At 52.7% G+C, this 23,290-nt stretch overlaps 1 protein-coding gene across 1 annotated transcript in view; it reads right to left on the bottom strand.

Moving 5' to 3' along the window:
• Positions 1–23,290, bottom strand: part of SKAP1 (src kinase associated phosphoprotein 1) — a 137,209-nt gene that overhangs the window by 10,477 nt on the left and 103,442 nt on the right. The window contains exons 5-9 of the mRNA XM_035569915.1: positions 7,028–7,108; positions 5,772–5,855; positions 3,767–3,891; positions 2,954–3,017; positions 1,774–1,929 (exon numbers count right to left, since the gene is read on the bottom strand). Of these exons, the coding sequence (XP_035425808.1) occupies positions 1,774–1,929; positions 2,954–3,017; positions 3,767–3,891; positions 5,772–5,855; positions 7,028–7,108 (510 nt within the window). The remainder of the gene's footprint in view (positions 1–1,773; positions 1,930–2,953; positions 3,018–3,766; positions 3,892–5,771; positions 5,856–7,027; positions 7,109–23,290) is intronic.

Here is a 23,290-nt window from a genome sequence, read left to right as displayed (position 1 = left end):
GTTGGGCAGATTCTCAGAGGAGCTGTGTTTTAATGTAGCAATTTGATTCAATTTTCCACTCTATAAAATTACCCATCACTGCTCGTTGCTTCCTAACAGACACCTTCACTCTTAATTTAACAATCCTATCGAATTCTGCCAGGGAAATTGGAAAAATTTATCACCTGTGAAATTTTATTTTTCCTTGGTTGTATCTGTTTTTGTAAAACTTCATTAACGACGATGACTTGCTGAGGAAATTATCTCTTCATCTCCCCCCCCCCTTTCTTTTTCTCCTCTTTCTCTCTATTTTCACTCGGGACACAAGGAAGGCAGCTGGGCCCAGAGGAGACCCCAGCTGGACAGGGATGCCTTCCCATGCTTATGGGGGCCAGGGGTGTGAAGGGTCTCAACACCCCGCACCCAGGGGAGGGCATTCAGACACGTTTGAAAGGCACAGAGCGTTACCACAGTGGATTTGCAGCTTTTGACACACTCGGCATCTCAGAGCAGGGGCAACAAAAGGGTCTGTCCCTAGGTCAACTCCACGCAAGCTCACTGCAGGATCACCATTAGCCTCACGTGGAACGAATCTCACATCTAGTATCTGCCCTGTGGGTGGTGTTGGCAGCAGCGAGGAGCTGGACGCAGCTGCCAAAGCAGCCGGGGACACTGAAACCCCTTGGCCTGACAGTTTGTCAGCACTTCACACGCATCCGCCTAGGGACCACAGAGCAGAGGCTCCCGCTGAGCTCAGGGATCACTGTAGGTGTGCCTGGAGGAAGAAGCAGCTGCTGCCCAAAGAGTTGACGATGTAAACAGAGGTAAAAAGGAAAGATGAGAGATGGACAGAAGCTGAGGCTGTACTCAGCATTGTGCTGGCAGGCCGGGGCCCTGGAGCCTCAGCTCCGCTCCTGGCAGCTGTTTGGATGCCACTCGGAAACCGCTGAGCAGAGATTTCCTCTGGCAGCAATAGCACAACAAAGATCTTGGGCACCATAAAAATTTCTGGTGCATTTAATATATTTTTTTAATCACTACGAATATAAAGTTCTGAAATAAATAAGAAGAAACAAGGACCTATTTTGCATCTCTGAATGCAGACACCGAGGGGCCCTGCTCTAGGGGATGGGGTGCAGGGTTGGGCATTCCCAACCTCAGCAGAGGCAGAACACAGCACATGTGTCTGAGTAAGGCTCAGGTGCCCTGGGGCATGTCACACTGCGATTTCTGCTGTAAGAAATGTTGCAGACCGTGTCACCCTTTCAGGCTGTTTGGTTCTGTGCCAGGAAGATTGCTTCTGGCTCCTTTAACTGACAGCCACTGCCCTGCTACCTCCAGGCCTCCTGCACTGTTAGTGAACAAGCACTAGTCTTTAATGCAGTTATTTTATCATCACTTGGAAGGCCAGTAATCACGTTACAGCCATGACTGCATGCCCAGAAGGGAGCATTTTCATCATCTAACTCTGATTTTCCAGGTAACACAGCCCAGAGATTCCACTCTCACCAAACCTAATATAACTGGAGCTGAACAGAGCACAACCCCTAAAAGCTGCCTCACTTGAATTTACAAAACCCGCGCCTCACCAAAACAGAAAGACATGCTCTTGGAGTCCATCAACCAGTCTGAACAAAGAAACAGGGTAGCACCTTTGAGTTACAGGCTTATTAAACTCAGCAGAGCCTGAGATGTTCGTTCCCATCAATGTGTTAGGCCATGCTTTCCTGCCACATTTGCAGGGTTAAAGCTAGGGCATGGCTCGAGTTTTAACCTTATTATGTGGTTGCATACCTGGAAAAACCTCATAGACGTCATCCTCTTCCATCCCATCATCCTGATTCAGGGTAGTGTTGTGGGATGCTGTGGTCACTGAGTCAGAACTGTCCACATCATTGTAGAGCTCTTCCTCGTCCTCCTCGTCATATGGGATAGTGAGGGAACTCAAGTCTGCAGGAAGCAGAGAGCGAAAGCACGGTGAAAAAGAGTAAACTTTGCCAAGCAGGTTGCTGGTATTTTCAGTGAGCTGAAATCAAGTAACAAAGCCTGTGCAACAATACTTAGCGCTCACTATGGACCTTGCGGAGGGTGAACCGTCCCCACACCCAGCCCGTGAGCATCTACTGTGAAGAGAATGGGATGGAAGTTGAGAGTAGGCTAAAACAAATTAAAAGCCCAAGAAAGGATGGCAAATGCCAGCCAAACTCAACAAGTGCCTCCAGGAACTGAGCCTCACCCCATTCCTGGGTATTTCAGAGAAGGTTGACTTCGGCAAGACAAAAAAGAAAGGAAGTGCAATCACAGGGTTTGATACAATGAATTAAACAAAACTGATCTGCAAGGACATGATTTAAAACTGGAAAAGCACCACTCAGTCTGAAATCATGCGGCTGTTTACGGTTTCTGGAGGGTTTCTGTATACAGGACTGCAGTTAGCATCTCAGTTTTGCTGGTTTCAAACTGGAATGACTCCAGTGGGGCTGGGCCCACCCCTCATCAGCCAAGCAGAGAACAGCAGATCTATGGCAGCAGGGAGCAATTCCTGTAATTTTCTTGTCCAACTTGGTAACACCTGCAGCTTTTGAGACATCACAGGACACTATTCTCTAAAAACAGTCAAAAGTGCTGGAGGTGAACCCAAATGCCTATGGGCTCCAAGAAACCACCTCTTTTTAACTGGCTGCTCAAAACAGCAAAGCCCCAGAACCTCTCTTTCTGCGAAGAGCAGATACACAGGAGTAACGGGTTGGGTTCAACTCCCAGGGCTGGGGAGGGGACAGACTGCACAACTTTGCAGCAGAGGAGTAGAAAGGAGGATTATTGATTTCCTTCTCAGCTCTGTTGTGTCTCCAGCAAGGTCCTGGGGTTGAGCACAAGCCCATATGCTGCTGGAGGGAGCTGCCCAAGGGAAGGGCTGCTGGGATCTGCCCCAATGAACGCGGCATAGCAGCTCAGGCCACGCTGCCAGACTCACCCTTCAGGAGGAACTGGATCTGATCCACCCAATCTTCAGCCTCTGCTGGACTTGGGGCTGTGAACTGGAGAGGGATTCACCTGTTACCATGCTGTTTCTTATACGTACAAAGATGAAAAAGATTTGCAGCTAAAACAAGAGATTTAGTTTTTGGATCTGCCATTCTGTACCCTGTGGACTTTGGGAAAACCATTTCACTTCTTTATCTCCCTGTTCCAAACAGGGAAGCATAAGCGGAACAAAGCTAGACTATCCCAGAGGAAGGCTGTCAAGCCTAATTCATTAAAAGAATTCAGATGAAAACCACAATCCCTGCAGAATATACTGACTCTGAACAAAGGCTCTAGATCCAAGATCTCCCTGAAGGTCTGGAAGGCTCTCATATACACTTTGTGGATTGGGCCAGGTTTTCCATTATACCAATTTGTAGGATACCTGATGGATGCTCAACAAACTGAAGGCTTAAATTTAACACGGCTCTGAACTGCTTATTTAAAAATGGGCTTTCCAAACCCAATCTTCTACTGCTTCTAACCCATGTTTTCACTTAACTCTTGTGCTTTTCAAGTGCAAAGAGAGCCCAGGATCACTCTTGTGCCAAGGGAAGGTCCATGTTGAGGGACCAGCCGAGAAGGAGAAGCATCAACACCTTTCTGCAGTGCTTCTTGGTTTGCTTTACCAGGGACCGAGGTTTGGAGATCCACAGCCTCCCTGACCCTTCAGGTCCAGCCTGTGTCCTGGACCTGGGAGCACATGCTCCTGTGCCTTGTGGCCAACCAGCACAAAGGCTCCGCTTCTTTTCCCGGTTCCTACCTCATAGGTGCGTTTGCCAGGGCAGATTAATTCAAAACAGCATCTTCTGCGAGAGTCTTTGCGGAGATGGAAAGCCAGCCGGGCACTATATTGCTCGATGGAGAAGGTGCCTTTAGGTTGCTTGCCTGGAAGAAGAGAAACACAATTGTTCTCGAGTCTGTAACTTTTTATTTTATAATTTTATAAAATATAACTTTATAATTTTATTTTATATTATAACCTGCAGCACTACTGGGTGCGGAAGAGGTCTGTTGCCCACATAGGGAGGCCAAAGCACACCATGTTTCCAGGGGGAGATGTCAAAGAAAGACTCTCAAGCTAAGCATCTCCTCTTCCCCCAGGAAACCCAAAGAGAACATTATAAAGTCTTCATAAAGACACAGTAAAGAGGATGTCACTGTAAGCCTCAAGAGATTGTGAACAGCCACTGAAAGGTTGCCAGGGTCACAAGGTTGCTTGAGATGAGCTACTTGTAATGAAGCAGAGACCACTGTGTACTTGGGGAAATATGATACCAACAATTCTTCCACTGGTAAGGAATTAGCAGGCTGGCATACAGGAAGAAATACTTAGTGGGGCCTTTGAGAATTGGCCTATGGATCCTGTAGATGCGCGCTCACGGCCCCTGTCAACCAGGGTGGAGAGAGGGAACTTCACTGCTGTCATTTGAGGCGCTTTTATTTACCCCAGCTGGATACCCAGCTCATTATTTCCTTATCAATCTTCTTGACTAAGTGTGGGAGTATGACTCAGGCAGTTGCTCTTAACCTTTTCTTTTTTTTGATTTGCTGATCCTCAGAAACTTCCAGAGACAAAGGCAAGCCCTATAAAATGATTCCAGACCACCAGTGACAGGTTTGCTTTATTCTGTTACCTTCTGGAGACCATTTAGTAGCTGACAACTGCCTGTCTCCCACAGAAGCAACAGAATATCAGCTCTTGTCTTCAGTGCCTGCCTTTGCTAATGTCTTGCTCAAAATTTCCAAGCAACTCATACCCCTGCATGCACCTCAGCCATGCTGGCTGATAGGAAGCTTCTTTGAAACCCTTCACGAAAAAGTACTCAAGATCCTCAAAAGATGTGGAAGAAGGAGAAAGGCCCAGCTTCATCCCCAGGAGCCCCTGGAGTTTGATTCTGCCCTAGCTGCAGACTGGTCATTGAAAACCAAGGATGTACCCGTGCGTTCTGTAAGCAGTTAACCTGCTGTGTTTCTGGATGGGTGGAACAGAGTAAGGAAGGCCATATATTTAATCATGCCAAACTCTGTTGGAGATATTAACTGTCTGTTTATATGTACCTGATGGAGCATGACTGCAAAATATTTATACACACTGACACATGGATTATATACAGTCACTTAGGGGGTTGAAGCCCAGCTGATGGCTAATCGAAAGCTTGGTGCGTCATTTTATTTACACACAGCTCTGTTCCCGTCTTTCTCTTCTCTTGTTCTCTACCTATAAAGATGCTGAGGGTTAAAAAGCTGAGATATACCCTTCTACAAGAACCTACATGTTACCCCTTGATAGGGAATTACAACCTTCCTCTTATTTATCATACATCTAAGAAAAGAAATTGGGGGTTCAGAAGAGCAAGATGAGATGACATCCAGATCCCTTAAGTGCTTTCGGAAATTGCAGCCAACATCTCAGCTTCACTTGAAATGAGTACTAAAGGTATGTTTGCTCATTTTTACACTAATTGCCTAATAATTTTCCTTCATGACATACTGTCCCAGAGGGCTCCTGGGGACCAGGTGCCTGTAAGGCTGCCCCCTCCCAAAGAAGGGCATTTCCAGGCAGCATCGTGCATTGTCCTGGTAAGAAGTGACTGAATTAAAATTACTTCAGCCAAATTCATACCTAAAACCCCAGCAGCTGAAGGTCCCACTATCTATGTTTTTCTCTTGTCAGGTACTAGCCTGCCCTTTGGCAAGGGCTCTCCCCTTCTCCTTCCCAACCCTGTCCACAGTTTGGAGACCGGGGTGGATGTCTCATCGCTTACTTTTCTCGTTGGCATAGTAGTAAAAGGTCCTTTTGTTGAGGACACACCACCGCTTCTGCCACTCCGACCCAAAAAAGCTGTGGTCTAGAAAGGAAAAGACAACAAAGGAATAAAAAACATGAAGTCCTGCTCTTTTGTTGAATGCTTCTCCAGATGAACATACTGGCAGGTAAAGATTCCTTTACTTCCAACAAAATCCTACAGATTTCTGGCACCAAATTTAGACACAAAACCTCAACCAAGTAAAGCAAGCCAGTCCTAGTGGGCTGGACAGAACACAGCTTTGGGTGAAACCTCTCTAATTGAGGCTTAAGCAACTGTCTTTTATGTTGTAATTGAAGCAAGCTACAACATGCAAAGGAACAGTTATGCAGCTCAGCTGGTGATCATGAGGAAAAAAGGGTTGTTCTTACCTCATACCACCTGTCATACAGTAAGTAAATCAAGATAAAATCTGACTGATGAGGAAATAATTTGTAGCTTTCACAAGAGTCAGTAAAATCAAGATAAACCTGAGGCTGACTCACAATCCTTATCTCAACTTGCTAATGTGTGCGATGCTATGAACTACCTTGTCTTCACCAGGATCTTATCCTCATTAGGTATTGCTTGTTAGAAGGGCACATCTTGCCTTAGAGGCTAGACTAGGCTGCTGCTTAATGCAATTTCTGGGTTTTAATCTTTGTGGAGTTTGATGATCTACAAAAGAGAATAAATAAAGGCTGTGCTCTCCTTTTACGTATGATGCCTAAGAAAAGCCTGAAAGATACTGCTTGTGTCTGCTGACAAATCTGCAGAAAAAGATCTATTTTCCTGTTTGTCCTTCTGAGTGGAGTCCCTGGAGCATTCGGGCAGGATGGAGGGTGCTCTGGGTGCCCAAGTGTGGTGGAGAGCCCCCCAGCCAGCTTCTGGTCTAGGTGCCAAACCCAGGGGGTGAAGATGGGGGAGAGTTTTGTTTCTAAGAGCCAGGTGCTTAAATTCCCCAGTCTGGCAAAGGGATAAGAGCTTCTGAACCACAGCGGCAGCTTTCTGAATCCCACTGTGAGAACCACCAAACACTTTTACCTGCCCTTCCAGCTGACCACCTCTTTTATTAGCAGTGACTTGGGTGTACTATGCTTCTCAGGGTGATCATGAACCATAGCAGCTCCTCCACCAAAAGCCTTCCCCCACCATCTCACTCACCATCTTCCTTTACCTTGTCAGACAGAATAAAAACTGAGCCCCCCAGACTTGATGTACTTGTCAGGCCTTACCTCTGGACCTCTTCTCCAGATATCCTTGCTTCAGAATGTTCCCTGTGTCTTGAACAGGCCTCGGTGTGATTTCCTCCAGTCCTGTATGGAGCAAAGCAAAGCTTTGGGATTTCCAGTTCACACAATGCCTCTCCACCATGCAACCCATGTGCACATAAAGTCCAAACGGAGAGGCACGGATCCCTCCAAAGACCTTTTTCCCAGCTGTGAAGCATCCTTGCAGAGATATCACACCACCTATGTGAGTCCTGAGAACTGTGTACCCACCCATGCAGTGGCATTTTCAGGGTGCACTTGGACCCATGCTGCAGCCCTCCCCCATGAGGGGACAGGCGCTGTCCTGCAGGAGGCAGAACAGGGCACAGCAGCACGCCCACCCCGAATGCCAACAGCCACAGCGCGAGCTCAATCCCTCCTTTCTCCAAGGGTCTCACCCTCAACAAGCACATTTATCGCACACGTTACCACGTCCTCCCAAGCCCCTGTGCAGACACCACCCAGCTGAACCTCATGAGCTATTCCCAGTCCTGGCTGCAGGTTCCAGAAGCAGTCCTCAAGGAAAACAAGATCACGCTTCTCACAGCTACGCAGATGCGTCCCCAGAGGGCTGAGACTGCCGCAGCTCCTGGGGCTGCTGCCAAGCCCCGGCCCCCCAGCCAAGGCTCCCTTGGTCAATGGGGGCCTCTGGCAGCAGGCAGGATCCGCTCAGATTCCCAGACTCGTGGTGCCCTTGTCCAACATCTGGCCGAACTCGGCCCACGGGGGGTCTCTGGCCCTCGAGCACTCTGCATCGCGTGCTGGCTGCAGCTCGGCCCCGAAGGCAGCGCAGCCGGGAAGCCCCTGAGCCACGGCTTGCTGCTGTGGTCTCCCCCTTCTCTGCCGCTCATCTCCTGTCATCATAACTTGTACTGAAAGACAATAAAAAATGACTAACGAAACACCACTAATCATCTCCCCAGTGGCTGGCCTTGGCAGCCTTTTAAGTATGAATAACTTCCCAGAATCCCAGGTCACAAGAGTTTCTCTTGTTTTCTTAGCGCGTCACACTAACGTCCAGCTCTCGGCCCAATCCATCCCCTGTCAGTTCCCTCACTCACAGGCTATTTTCATTTTCGTGTTTTATCGTTTGCAAACTCAGTGCTCGCTATAAATCCTCCACAAATGGCTCTCGGGGCGAACGGCAGACACAAAGACACACAAAGTTTGGTTTGGTGGGAAGGCTCCCCTACGTGCGTCTCCTTCTGCTGTTCTTTGCTGGCTGGAAACCTTCAGCGGCCATGTCCCGGGCTGCGCGCGGCTGCCCAAGGTGATGCACGCTCGAGGATGGCCGGGGCCTCGCACGGTGCCTGGAGGATGTGGGCAGCCCCTTCCTGCAGGGATAAATCTCACTTCTCTCCAGTTCGAGTGGGGTTGAGCTTGCTCCTAATTCCGGAGAAGTGCAGGGCAGCAGCTTCATGAGGATGAGAAAGGGGCAGTTGGTCACGTCCAGCACCGCGGCCCCCCGGGAGCTGAGAGCAGAGTGGGAATCCAGACCTTCATACAGCTGGTGCTCTTACTAGAGCACCACTCTTACTACTTCTCTTGCAACAAAACCACACAAGGATGCTGAATGGGACCCAAAGTCTGTGTCAGGGTTCAGGCTGGGCTGTATCAGGCATCAGGGGATTTCCCCAGGGCGGGTAGCACAGAATTATGTCCCGTTTTGCTCCTGCACCCTCCTCGAGCGCAGGTGGCCCTGGCACCGCCACAGATGGGGCCGGTCGCTGCCTTGGCCTCCAGCAGCGCTCGCCACGCTCCCAAATTCAGCAACAGGGCTCTGCGGCAGGAGGCCCACTGGCCCCTCGGGGGCCCGCAGAGCAGCCGCCAGCAGGGGCCAAACGTTGCCCATGTGGCCACCTCCTGGGGCGCTGGGCTGGCACCCCTCCCTCTCCCAAGGCGGGTGAAAGCACCTGTGCACCGAGGAAAATGCGCTCAGGCTTTTCTCTAGCTTCTGACTTGTAAAAAGGAGCATTCTCTTCTTAAACCCAAGCCCCAACCCCTTTTGTTAATGCAAATCTAAATGCCATTTTATGGGACATTTATAATTATGAAAATGGGACGGTGCTGCCGGATGCACAGGGAGACCCTGCGAGTATGAATATTACATTAATGTGCCCAACGCCAGCTCACTGATCCTGCTGGCAGGAGCATAAAAAATGCTTGAGTGAAACTTTTATTTAGACGTTAAGATTCCAGGCCCCAGCGGGGTGACAGAGGCAGCCCCGGTGAGATCCCATCAGCACGAGCGCTCGAATTGAATTACCCAGGGGGGAAGGCAGGAGCTGCAAGTGCTGCTTCGCTTATTTAATTTCATTTACTTCCAGTACATTACCAGCATGGGGCTTCCCTCTGCCCCCGCTCCCCCAAGACAGCCGGCTGCAGAAATCGCCGGCGCGCTCGCTGCTGCTGCTGGAGCCAGGGCAGGGCCAAGGCCTCCCCCCCCAGCCCCACGTCCTGGCCCTGGTTCCTCTCCTCAGCCTAGGGGGAGACCTGGGGGAGCTGCGGGGGCCTCCCAAGCACCACAATGAGAAACCGAAGTGGGGAAGCAGCACGGACGCGGCAGGAGCCAGCAGCAGCCTTGGCCGGCCCCGCGTTTTCCCTCTCCACCTGTCCTTTCTCGGATCGTGCCTGCAAGCAGGCCCAGGGCAGCTGCTGTGCCCCCAGCTCCTGCTTTGCCCCACGTCGGCAGCCCCTCGTGCCGTGCTGTGGTGCCCTGGGGGCCAGGACCTGCCGGGCTGGCAGCCCCTGGGCCCGGCACCTCCGCAGCATCGCCCCCAACACCGCCAGGAGCCCGCATCTCTCCTGCCCCACAGGAGGTGCGGTGCCTCAGCTTCCCAGCAGATCAGGATGAGGGGAGACTCTCCTTAAATACTCCGGGGCTACTCAGACAAGCAAACACAATTAGGGAGGGCTTGAGAGGACTGATTAGATCGCACAAAGCTCTGGAAATGTGAAGCTTTACAGGACATGACAAACACCGCAGCCTCCCCTGCACAGCCCTGCCAGTCAGAGCCACGCAGGTTAAACCTGGGCGGGGAGACGCAGCCGGGCTGCGGAGCAGGGCTGGGGGTCCCCTGCCCGCCCTACGCCCCCAGCCTGCCCGCAGCGACAATCCAGATGGCTTTTGCTAGCAGCAAATGGCAATATTAACCTGCAAAGACAGCCCCTGGGGTTTTATTCCTTTAAAGTGTCCTAATGGAAGCTCTCTGGCTTCTGAGGGCTCCTTCGCTCAGATGCTTGTGGCAGGGGCCAGGCAGCCTCGAGGCGCCAGACGCCGCTGCCCAGGGCCACACAGCTTGCAGGTAAGCCGGAGCTCACCGCATCTTCTAGGGCTCTGGGCGATGGAAAAGCCAGCCCATAGCCTGGTCATCTGTTCCAACCACTAACGGCCATTCACCATTCATAAAAACAGAGGGAAAGGAAAAGGCCTTAAATTCATCTGAGAGCGCCATCTGTGCCCTCCCAGGGACACGGCCCCTCTCCAGTGTCTCCTGGCACTGCGCGGCAGGGCTGTGGCTGTGGCTGTTTGTGCGGTCCCGAGGGTCCCTTCCACCCTTGTGCTGGCCCCAGCCCCTCCTGTGCCCAGCAGAAGGCCGGTACTGGCACCGACCACCTGCCGCAGCTGCACCGTTTGAGCCCCGTGCCGTCACAGCCACCGGCACCTCAGACCCCTTGTGGCCTCTCCTTCACCCTCCCGCAGCCTCTCCAGCCTGGCTCCCGAGGGCTCTGGAAGCTGCTCCCCAGGGATTTTCCCCCAGATGAGCTTCCCGACCCACAGGACACGGCGCTGCATCTGGAGCCTCCCGTGGAGGAACGGCTGCAGGCTGGCAGCGCCGCGTGTAGCTCTGTGTCGTAAGCTTGGAGACCGCCTTCTGCAGAGGACACAGAGCTGCAGCATTTCAGGAGTGGGAGAAGAGTGGGGCCAGCAACACACACCCACAGATGCAGGAGCAGACACCTGCTCTCTCCTTTCCCTGCCTTCCTGCGCCTCAGCCTTTGCAGTGACTTGCACCCCCCAGAGGATGCTCTTGGCCTCGAAGGCTTCCCTCTGCCAGGCTGACACGGGTGGACGAGGAGAATGATTTCTGCCCAGGTCACCCAATGAGCCTCCGCCTTTGCTGGCCAGACAGCATCTTTTGGGCAGTTTCTAGGAGTTTGGCTGCTGAGCCCCGTGCCTGTTCCATCCTGTCTTTGCCATGTCCTCAAGGACCTCTGGATTTCAGCTCTCGCCCCTTTGGTCTCTGAGTCACGCACACCAGCTGCATGAAATGTCACAGTAGCTGCAGCCAAACAAGCCCAGGGGCCGCGCTGGTGCCCACGCTGTCACATTAACTGACCGTTCAAAGGGATGGAGCACGGAGGCACGACGGTTACAGCTAATTCCCGATCCGCCAGCTTATTCACCATGCTCCAATGTGCCAAGAGCAGATTCTGCTCCTGGGGACTTCACTGGGAACACCCAAATACATTTCAAACTAGAGCACAATTGGCTGCGATTTCCCAGAGCCCTCCGTGGTGGCTGCGCTTTTTTCCCATTGAAGCTAATGAGAATAAAAACAATCAGAACTAGACAAACAACCCCTCTCAGCCTCCTCAAAGCGATCCGGGCTAGCTGAAAGGTTCTGGAAATCCCACCCACCACCAAGGTCTGCCGTGGCACACGGGTCCCTGCTGCAGCTGCTCGGGCCAACAGCACTCACGGGCACTGCTGAGCAGCGCTCCTGGGTTCGCCCAGACGACGTTTCGTACATGTCAACGCAAGGGGCTGTTTATGAGCCGCATTCCTTTCAGACTCTGACAGGAGAATAATTGTTCCCAAATTTAAATCGCACTGTCACCTTTTCCAAGATCAAGAGGACCTTTAAAGAGGCTTTGCTTTCTCGCACCACGCGGAAGGCAGGTGCAGCCCCTAAGCCCTCTCCCTGTAACTTCGCTGCGTGAAGACCTGCCCTGTGGTCTGATCCCTGGGGGGAGGCCGGGAGGATGGGGAGGCTCGGCACCTCGACTCCCTGCTCTGCTGATGGAGGCCGACAGACCCAGCACCAGGTGAGACGTGCCAGCGCGCTCCCCAGCAGGTCCCCAGCACTCCGCGCTTCTTCAGCCAGGCAAAGCAGCGTGGGCAGCCCACAGACCCCCGTCTGACACCCGCACCCCGTAACGCACCGCAGCGAGACAGCGAGCCCTTGGCTGGCAGCGCAGTCACCCTGCTCCCTGCCCTCTGCTTGGCTCATGGCACGTCCCCCGGGCAGCCCCAGGACCTTGGGACCCTTCGGACACGCTTCCCTCCGCCCCTCCGGAACGTCGCCAAACCTTTCAGCGCCTTGGGAACGGCTGGGGATCATTTATAAAGACGGGAATGGAATGAGCAACTACTTCAAAGGAAATGGGGAACTAAACAATTGTCACCATGGATCACATGAAATAGATCTTGTGCCAGACTAATTTTATTGCATTTTTTTGAGTGGGAAAATAAGAAAGTAGATGAAGAAAAGGCAAGGCACGGTAGAGAAGATTTATTTGGGCTTCAGCTTGACTTTTCAGAAGAGACTAGTAAGCAAAATTCAGAGTGTAGGCATCCACTCCAGGATAACCACCTAGATTGAAAGCTAGTCAGCAAGCAGGAGGCAGTTAAAAATCAATGGCAACAAATCACTGGGAGGAAATTATCAGCTGAAATCTCCCCGTTCAGTTTCAGGAGCGGTGCTCCTCAGGCTCAGGAGTCCTACGGTGCCACGAGGCACTGCAGCTGGCAGAGCAGCCCAAAGAGCCCATCCCAAAACTTCAGCCAGACCCACAGCTTCCTTCGGGACAGCGCCTGCGGGGAATTTCTGAATGCTCTCTTGTAGCAGCCAGCACAGACCAGTATTGAAGGCAGGAACCAAGATTAACTGGTCCCCAGCAACTGCAGAGGCCTTTGACAAGTGCTGACAGCCAGGAGTGAACACAAAATCCATGGAAGTCACTCAAGAAATGGCAATTCTCACCTGAGGTTGAACGGTGCCTAATTAACTAAGCTGCCCCTAAAGCTCTTGTTGGCCCACGTTTAACGACCAAACAGAAATAAATACGGGGTGTACAGATGGACCTTTGTTGGATGCCAAGTTAACGTTGGATTCATTGTTGTTTTTTCAGAGGAGTCCATTCAGAGGAATGTGGTTTTTATGATTGATAAGCAAACAAGAGAAGAGACAGTCAGTGGCAAACAGCTGACTGCAGACCGGGCTAGGATTTAGCCTGGGAGGGTGGAAAAAAGCCTCCAACTTTACTGGTGCTTTTTATTCTGTCTGGAAAATTTTACATCAAGTTTGAAGTTAAACCAACTTCGCCAAGGGAAAAAAAAGGGAATTCAAAGAGGAGGCAGAGCCTTTGGCCCAAAAGTTTCCTTCCAAATCACTAAGTCTATAATTGCAAAATAAAAAACACTAAATCTCAATATCTATTTGCACAGCTCATTAGCTAAGGGCTCACACTCAGCAAAGAGGGAGGGAAAAAACCCTTCAGCACCAAGTGCATTTGGGAAGTTGCTATGGAAACCAGCCCTTTGCAGGGCTTTGCAACAGCAACTTGCAAATCTGTGCTCAGATGGGTTTGTCTGTCCACCCGTCCACAGACTTCATCAGGACATAATTTTTTAAAGTCCTTGAAAAAAAAGCGCAATGTATTAAGTATATAAATATATAATCCGTGCAACTCATTCCCCTGTTATTTCTCTCCCCCAAACATAACATTATGTCAGACATTCGACCTGCTGTGCTACCGGGACAACATGATTTACAATGTGAAAAGGGAAAACCTAAATCATCACGTAATGAAAACATTAAAGTTAATGCATCACAAGTGAGGAATTTATTACCATTAACTCCAATAAACAGTTATAAACCACCCGTCCTTTCCTGTCCACGCACAGGGACACGGGCACAGGGACTTCATTAAGCTCAACTTTCTTTTCTTCCTCACTAGACTGGTCATGTGTGCTCCAACCGGCCACCATTTATTGTTAACTGGACTGGCTCATTTTCCGGGGACTGGAGAAGGTTTGAAGGCCTCATCCATTTCGTTCCACGGGTGGCTCGGCGCAGACAGATGGAATAGGAAAGTTCACGAGACGTGCAGCTCGATGAGTTTATTTAAACGCCGCTGAAATATATGCTTGACAAAAGCTAACTCTCGCCCTGGCCCCGTACGTCGTTACTCAAAGAGGCTGATGGATAAGTAATAACATATGGGCACGCTGTGCGGTTACACCGGATACCAGCTTACCTCAGGGTGCACTTGGCCAAATATTTGCTTCTCAGTGATGTTACACCACCACCTTGGAAACCCAAGCCTGTCATCTGAGGCCTTATCGAGGACCTCCGCGCGGAAGCACCGCGGGGCTGGCTGCTCACGGCGTGGGACAGTCTCTCCTGGTCCCTGTCCCCCTGCAGCGCATTTCAAGAGGGCTCCGGGGGGTTTGGGGATGGGAGCCATAGGGATGCAATAACGCACCGCCGTCCGCTGACTGCCTCCCGCCTCAATCCTGACATCTTTGCCAACATAAAAATACCGCTGGGTTCAACGGGAGCTGCAGATCTGATCCATTAACTGCACTCGTGGGTTTGTTATCGCGGGGCTGCCGACAAGCGGACTCTACTGGAACAGAACCAAAACCCGCTCCCTCACATGTCCCGCTGCGTGCAGGGCAGCGCTGGCAGCTCGAGCCTCAAGCCAGGACCCTGCTACAGGACGTGCTGGGCAAGGAGAAAGAAGGTCCCTTCAGATGTGTGGTGCCACGGATGTTGCCCCCCGATGCGCATTTGGGGGGCCGTTAGAGATGGTTCTCCTCTTCCCTTCCCTGGGATGAGCTAAAATCAAAGCAGTGGAAGAGTGGGGAAAGGACGGCAGTGTCGGGGGAGCCTTACAGTGCAGGGAGAAACAGCCCTGCCGCTGTGTGCTCCAGCCCAATCCTTCTCCTCCCGGTCACTCCCCGAGCGAAGGCACCGATGGTTATCGATGCGGGGTGCAGCTAAGCAACATTTGCTCCTTCTGCCAGAAGGAACCGTTCTCCGGCTTCATTAAACACTCACTTGCGGAGCTAACAGGACTGAATACAGGCAAGGGATTTGCAGTGCACGTCGGAGGGGGCTGTTGGGGTTTCCCCTCGTTCCCAATGGAAGGAAACTTCCTACCAAGAAGTTTCCCACTGGAAACATTTCACCTTCATCTGACCTTCATCATGCCCAGAGTCCTGTCGTGTGGTAGGACGTCAGTCCAGCTGTGGTTCGGGTCCAAACCCAGAGACCCCTCTTTGCCCATGTCCCCAGCAAGCAAGTGCCAAACGAGCAGCCTGAAGGGCCCAGCGCTCTGCTGAGGTGGCTCCAGGTTGTGCCAGCCCCAGGAGGCACCGAGCACGGCAATCCTGGGCCCTCCCATGTCACCGGGGCCCAGGGTCCTCTCCATGCCTTCCATCCCAGAACTTCCCTCACAGCAACAACTGATGGGGATGAAGGGAACCAGAGAAGCAGCCAGAGCCGGGAGTGCCAGAAAGAAGGGACTCAAGCAGCTGGCACAGACTCTCAGTGCTCACCACAGCACCTCGGGCTGTTGCGAGGTCTGCCTGTGGTTCGAGGCGATATTGGCTCTCAGAGCCAGGCTGCATCACGCTCTGACCCTCCGCCGTACCTGCCTGCTGTGCTCGGCCGTCCTGCAGCACGACACTGCGCGCGAGAAGCGCTCGACCCGAGCCCCTCGCAGCAGCCACAAATCAACGCAGGAGAATTCCCCCAAGGCAGATGTGATTTTCATTTACAGGGCCTTGGCGAGGCTGCACAAAGACCAGACACCTGTTGGCTAAAGTCCATCGTATGGCTTAGGCCTTTGCTCCTATAAAAATTCTGAACCACGTAATCGTCAGCCTTGACACAAATGATTCCTATAGATCACTGTGGAAAATCGAGAGGATTTAAGGAGAGAGGAGGGTTAGGAAAAAGTAAAACAAACGACATGCAATTTTTCAAGCGGAAACAATGGCAATATGAAGATATATAGGTGTCAGCCATTCTGTAGGAGGCAGGAGGCTGTGCTCTTTTACCTCTTACAGTGTCACTCTCATGACCTCTACCATTTGAAATGCTTTGATTCCACCTTGCCCAGGGGATCTCTGAGCGCCAGGGAAGAGATGAGGAATGCCCGCGCCTGACCTCACCTCCACATTGTCTAATGACTGACGGCATAAATCAGTTTTTCCCCTCCGCAGACCCGAGTGTCGAGAACCCATGTGAGAAGGCTGGAAATATTAAATGATTTCCCTGAGGGTTTTCATTGTTACTTGGTTTCTCTCCTGTAACTGCAGAGCCGTGTTTCACATGAAGAACAACCGTCCCTTGAGACCTCCATTTGTGTACGGAGCGGATGCAGGGGGCAGGAAGGGAAGGGGCAGCCAGCACCCACCAGCAGGGCAGCACAGCGGGGGCACGGCAGCGGCCTGCTATGTGCAGGTTAGAATCACAGAATCACAGAAGCCACTACTGTGTCTCGTCCCAGCGGCAGCAACGTCCCTTGGTCACAGCTGGGCCCGTAGGTCGGTGCGGTGCTGCGGGTTTGGGCAACAGCCGATGGAGGCCACGGCGAACCAAATCCCCAAATCCCCAAACCCCCAGCCAGCAGCGGTGCGGTTTAAAGGCCCAGGGTCTACGCTGGAAACTGCTGCCTCTTCTGTGCGGGTCCCGCGGTGGTCGGAAAGGCCATGCAGGCGCCCGAGGCAGCCGCCCTTCCGTACGACTGAACTCTCATTTTGAACAGGCGGCCTGATTCTCCCGCTTCCCTTTCATCTAGGCCCAGGTCTATTTTTTCCTTGCTTCCTACTTCTGAGTAATTGTTAGAAAAGTAAAATCAACAGGTCGTAAAATGATAAAAGCACGTTCTCTGGCAAATCCTCCCCTTGGGCTCACTTCTCTCGTTTTACACTGATAAAATAACCCTGCCTTCCCTGGAGCCCTGTTGATTTACCTCACATACCTTGGATTACGAAAGAAACGTTGATTTTCTGATATCAACACAACATGAATCTAGACACACCCAGCCTAGCTCTGCTAGGAAAATAAATCAGGAGCAGAGCCAGGAACAGCTTATATACGAGTAATAGAGCTTCAACTACACCATACTGATATGGTAAGAGCAATCCAACCTCCTTAATGTAGATAGTTATATCCAAATAAAGGTGCTTTATGTCAGTGTAAATTATTCTCTTCCCATTTAGGGATGCCTTTCTACAAAATGAATGTGCTAGAGCAGCTGCCAATCTGGATACAGCTGTGTTGTTTGGGAGGAACAACCCCCCCGGCAAACCTCACTGAATGGCAGGCGGCACAGCCGGATCCTTCTCCCTGACAGCCCCGGGCCCTGGCCCCGGCCCACTGCTGCCCCGCTCCGCTGTGGCCCCATGCAGCCGCCAGGTCGCATCCTTCTCTGCTCCCCCCCGGGGCTGCTCAGAGCCCCCTGGGGGTGCCGGGAGTGTGGCCGAGGGAGCTGGGCTGGGGAGGCCGGCGGCGGCCACCAGACACTGCCAGCGAGGGGAGAGACGAACGCCAGAGCTGCCAAATGAATTTCAAATCATACTTAACCTCAGGATTATTTCGGCACAAATTTGACTTGGCAAAGGCAATTTATACTGACAGGAGGCTTTGTACCACATGCGTTTTTCAGTCCTAAGTGCCTTACACGGGGTTTTAGTATCTTGTCTATCCACAGCCACAATTAACTCCACGTGTGGATGAGGTGTGAGCCCAAAACAAGGGCCTGACGCAGGACAGAAGCGCGGGGCGGAGGTGGCATGGGCAGCTCTGTGCCCCCGCTGCGCCCAGGGCCAAGGGTCCTCTCCCAGCACATGCTCGGGTTTGTGTTTGGGGCTTTTTGTGAGATGAAAACTCCGCAGAACTGACACAGCTTGTGCAGTTTCTGGGCGCTTTCCTGCCTCAGTCTGAGCGAGGCTTTCAGGACCGGGTTGCATTCCCACCTACGTTAGCGGCATAGCGTGGGCCTCATCTGAACAGACGCTGACATCTCGGCTAACTCCCTCGGCTCTCTTCTGTAACCGAGGAGAGAAATAGGCACTTTCTCTCCACTGAGTACAAAGAGTGCCTGGGGTGCGTAGCCAGGGGCAGGTGATGTGAGTAATTCCTGCCCCAAGTCCCCCGCCTTCCCAGGACTTAACTTCACTGCTCCCTGTGCAGCTCTGCGAGGAGACAGAGCACGGCACGGGGAGCGTCTGGAGCTCATTAGAGGATCCTGCTTTGCGCTGGTCTGGGACAAAGATGTTTCCTTTTAAAGCATCGGGCTCCTGTGGTCGGGAGCCCAAGTGATGAAAGAAGCTTTCTGGGTGGCGTCGGTCCCGGCAGAGCAGCCAGCAGTGAGATGCAGGAACTGGAGCCCTGGGTGGGTTGATTTAACTCAGAGTGATTTAAATCGCCAATTTTAATGATGATTTAAATCATCAAGCAAGACACCTTGATTGAAATCATCCATTTTAATGTTGTTTTGCATTTGTACTTTTTTATTCACTTTCTTAAGGAAAGCTGGTAACCATTAAAACATGTTGATAAAGTTAGCTTTTATGGTAAATTTAACATTTCTTTTAGCTAACCAGCAGAACACACTATTTCTATGCAGAAATATTTCGGTCATTATGTAGCTTAACAAACATTTATTTGGGTACTTAAATTTTGTATTATGTTACAAAATGGTGAAAGATGCAGTTTTTAGGAAGCAATTATTAACTTTTATTCACAGCTAATGTCAAACAGTATATGCTTGGAGAGTGAAATTGAAATAAAAATGTACAAAAGCAATGTTTTGAATTTTATTGGTAAAATAAATTTACTTTTAACTTGATGGATATATAAGAAAAAATATTTAAACCCTTTTCAATTTACAACTGATTTTTTTAACAAAAGAAGTATTATCAGTACCAATGGGATGGAGATAAGGGCCACTGGTTATCACATCCTTCCAGTTGGCAGTTCTTAGCCTCTCAAAGCTCACCTTCCTCTTCTAAATTTTCAACAAAAACAGGGGCTGCCTTTTGCAGCTTTCCAATTTTTGGCTTTGTAGGAGAATGTGAAATAAACTGCTGGAGTATATCACGTTAAGGAAAATATCACCACACCACTGTGTTAAATATGGTTTAGGACCTTCCAGAAATTCTAGGACTACTGGGACTCTCCTGAGTCCAATGGCTTCTTTAAAACTCTGGCAGGCAACAAGTTCGGGGGTTTTGTATTTATTTTTTTTTTTTGCGTCTTAACAAGTCTTTTGGAGTGGGTGAGGCTTGGGAGAACTCAGTGCCCAGGGCACCTGCTCAGCCGGGCAGTGGGGTGGGACGAGGAGATGATGGCCGGGCTGGGACCGGCGGCAGGGGACCGGGCTCCCCAGGGAGGCAGCTGCAGCGAGGGCCCCTTGGCCCTGCTCGTGCTGGAGCAAGCCCTGTCACAGCTGCCAAGGGAGGGGAAGACCCTGAAACCCAGCGGGGGCAGAGGGGAAGGCACCGCCTTCCTTTGCCCTCCCCAGACTGCGAGTGCGCAACCCCGTGGGCCTCTGCACCAAGACGGGGCTCATCGCAGCGAGCGTAACCCAGGATTTCACACCTCATTTTTCTCAGTCCGGGCAACCAACACCATTTTCACTGCAACTTCCACGTCCCGACCAGTCTGCTTTAGCGTCCCCTTTGCAATTCTCCCTCCCCAGCTCCTTCCGGGGCCTGGCGCCCCGAGGCGAGCCTGACACAAGCAGACCTGGTGCCTGCGAGTCCTCCCAGGCGCCCTCGTCCCTCTCCCTGCTCGTGGCTGAGCTGGGCATGGAGCCATGCGGGACAGGGAGAGGAGGAAGCGTCCCCACGAGCTGCAGCTCGCTGTGGTGGAGGATGAGTGCTGTGCCTGTGACGTGGGAGGAGGCTCTGGTGTGGGATGATACGGGGCAATTAGATTAAAGTATCTTCCATTAGTGAAGAGTGAGAGTTTGCTAAGTGTGGTATCTGTTAGCTCAGAGTCATAACAAACCCCCAGATAAATGAAGTGCCAGTTACCTCCTTCAGGAAAAAAAAAAAAAGAAACAGGAAAAAAGAGCAAGCTGCTTCCTTTTGGAAAGACTCTGGGCTCCCAAGTCTCCTGTGTAAAAAACAGCTGGAATTCAAGGATCAGCAAACCATTCCTGCGAACCCATTTCTAGAAAACTGGAGTATTTAATAAAATAATAAGGATGTGTGTTAAAGGAAGGCATCTGGGAAATGATAAAGTCAGGACAAGCTTTTAGGGAGCACTGAGGTGCAACCGGAGCACATCGCACACAGGGCGCCTGCTGCTGACAGGAGCTGGGCATCCCGTGTGCACCTGGGACAGGGGCACAGCCACCTGCACTGCCCCGGCCCCACGCCAAGGGGAGCTGGACCTGGCAGAGTTTGGACAACTTTCTGAAGGACATGAGGGAAATCAAAGGAAAGAGATCGCTGTCCCATGCAAAATTCATTAGGCCACGCTGCCTCTCATCGTTCAACTACTATGACTGAAATTTATAAGCCACCGTGCCCACACTGGCGCAGCTCAGCAGGCGTGAGTTGTTCGGCTCCCACAATGCGCCCAGCTCCCTCCACCCGCCCCCCTGAGCCACGGCCCCCCAGCCCATGCGGAGGCAGCCCAGGTCCCACACAGCCTGGGGAGCCTCCGGTGAGCCCCCCCTGGGGCTGTGAGCAGCACACGCCTCTGCACACAGAGAGCAGGGGGACCCTCAGCATTTTACAGCCTTTCCTTTACGAGACCATGCCAAGATGAGGAGCTGTGTCAGGCCTTGGGCTTCACATTCCCATTCTGGGCACTTTAAATCGCAGAGTTCCCCTGAGGCACAATCCCACAGAGGGGGCTTGCAATGGCAGCTGTGCCACTGGGCACTGGAGATGCTGGAAGCAAGGACCTGGGGCACTTCTCTGCAGTGGGGCAAAAGGAGGAGGAAATTCAGTGCTTTCTGCCCACTGCATTAGCAGCTGCGCAGGGAGCTGGGGAACAGACGGAGGGCTCCGTGTAGAGCCAGTTACGTGCTCTCCTGAAAGCTCAGCTGCCCCCGGCCCACGGGCCAGAGCCGAGCGTGGTGGCACCAGCCTGCACGGTGCCTGGAACGCAAGGCTCCTCACTGCCCTGTGCATCCGGGCGGGAAGCAGAGATGAAACTTGGCCACTGCTTTTCCTTGTTCCAGATAAGAAAATCATTTGTCACCGTGGGGCGGGGTGGGTGTCGGGGGTGGGCTTTTATCGGGTAAGTGTCAGTCTGTCCACACGACCTGGAGAACAAATGTGTGTTTTATCACCCGCCGAACAAAACCCGCCGAACACCTGCAGCAGGCGTGTGCCCTGGCCGCTCTCGCCCCACCGCCATGGAGGGAGAAAGTCACAGTGATGGATTTGCCCATCTTAATTAATGTAAACAAACAAAAGAGGAACATCAAATAATGCCCTTGACAGCCTGAAAACGGAGCCAGGAGTGCAGAGCGCGCTTTATAAAAGAAGGCCTTTTGATGTGCAGGCCACAGGATCAAGGTTTGTAAATAGCAGCAGCTCCGTATCGTGGCTTATCCAAATATTTTCATTTCCCATCACAAGCTGAGAGCCAGGGGTTGATGGTTTTGTACTCTTCAACTTTCAGCTTTCACCCTGCAGTCCCAGAGCAAGCGAAGGAGGGCGGCGGGGGGTCACCCGTGCCCCCACTCTCCCATCAAGAGCGCCAAAGCTGCCGCGCGCTGCCCTGTGCCCCTGCGGGAAGAGCCCATGGCTGACACGGGGCACCTGGGGCACGGCGCGGCACCACCAGTGCTACTCTGCCCAGCCGGTCCCATCCCCTTCTTCCAGACACGAGCAGAGCGAAGGATCTGAGGGTTCACGAGCTGAGCATGAATCAATGCAGGGGGATGAGGCATCACCCAGCAATGTATAAACAGGATCAGCATTACTGCGACATGTGAAGAAATCCTCCCGCTCTGCTCAGCACCGGGCAGGACCCTGGGCCTCAGCGGGGCTCCTCCTGCCCGGCCATGGTTCCTGCTCATCCCCGCGGGGAAGGAGGCAGCGGTGGCCCCGGGGCTGCTGCAGGGGTCAGCTGCCGGGTGGGTGCTCCAGGGGCACCCTGCGGGGTCGGACGGGAGGGGGAAGCCCTCGTTTAACCCTGAGCAGCAACGGCACTAGAAGTAGGAAGAGAGAAAAAAGCTTTATGCCATAAATATCCTGTGAATTCCCATCTTGACACTGGGGTTACAATTCGGGTCTTTAAAAACACATACGACGGACATCAACCGCTTCCATCAGCTTCCCTGGCATATTTACGGTCTCCGGGAAGGGCTCCCAGACACGGCCCCGGCTTTGACTTATAAAGGGCCTGGCAAAGGTCAGCGCCGGCAGGACAAGGCCGAGGAGCCGCTCCCCTGCGACGGCGGGGCCGCGGCCGCGGTGCCCGGGGGCTGGGCCGGGGCCGGGCCGGGGCTCGGCCGGGCAGGGCCGCGCAGGGCCGGGCCGTGTCGTTCCGTGTCGTTCCGGGGCTCCGCCACAAGGCAGCAGCAGAGGCCCAGGATTGGGAGCGGAGGAGCCGCGGCCGGGCCCGACTCCTGGCGCTGCCCCCCCGCGGCCCGGAGCCCCCCGCCGCGGGCCCTGCCCGGCCGCGTCCAGCGGGGCAGCGACCCCGGGGCCCTCGGCCCGGCGCTCGGCGGCCGGCGGAGGACGGGGCCGGGGAGGGAGCGCGGCCGGGGGCGCCCGGAGCCAGGCCGGGGGCCGCGGGAGGCTCCCCCCGCCCGGCCCGGCCCGGCCCGGCCCGGTCCCCCGGCCCGCAGGCTCCGCCGACCCCCGGTGCCCGCCTCGCCGCCTCCCCCCGCCGGCTGTTCCCGAAGTGCTGAACGCGGCACTGCTCGGCCGCAGTTATTTATCCAAAGGTGGGAGACGAGAGGAACACGCCATGATTAAAACAATTATTGGTAAAAGGAGATAAAACAAAATATTGATCGAGTTGGCTGCATCCCACTGCTGGAGATAGAAGGAAGTGACAGGGCTGTATAAAGAATGCCGGGTCCAAAAAAGAAGCTGCTTCTTATTACATTTCGGATACCCACCAGGTGATAAATCCAGGACGCTACAGATCAGAAGTTTATTATAAAAAGCACCAAATGTGGTTAATCAGATGTGTCCTTGGCTACAAATCTAGGCTGGCTTGGGAGCTCAGG

The sequence above is a fragment of the Cygnus atratus genome, chromosome 25 (assembly GCF_013377495.2).
Source record: "Cygnus atratus isolate AKBS03 ecotype Queensland, Australia chromosome 25, CAtr_DNAZoo_HiC_assembly, whole genome shotgun sequence".
Classification (NCBI taxonomy): Eukaryota; Metazoa; Chordata; class Aves; order Anseriformes; family Anatidae; genus Cygnus; species Cygnus atratus.
Note: the sequence above shows the minus strand (reverse complement) of the source record. Positions and strands in the feature narration are given on the sequence as shown.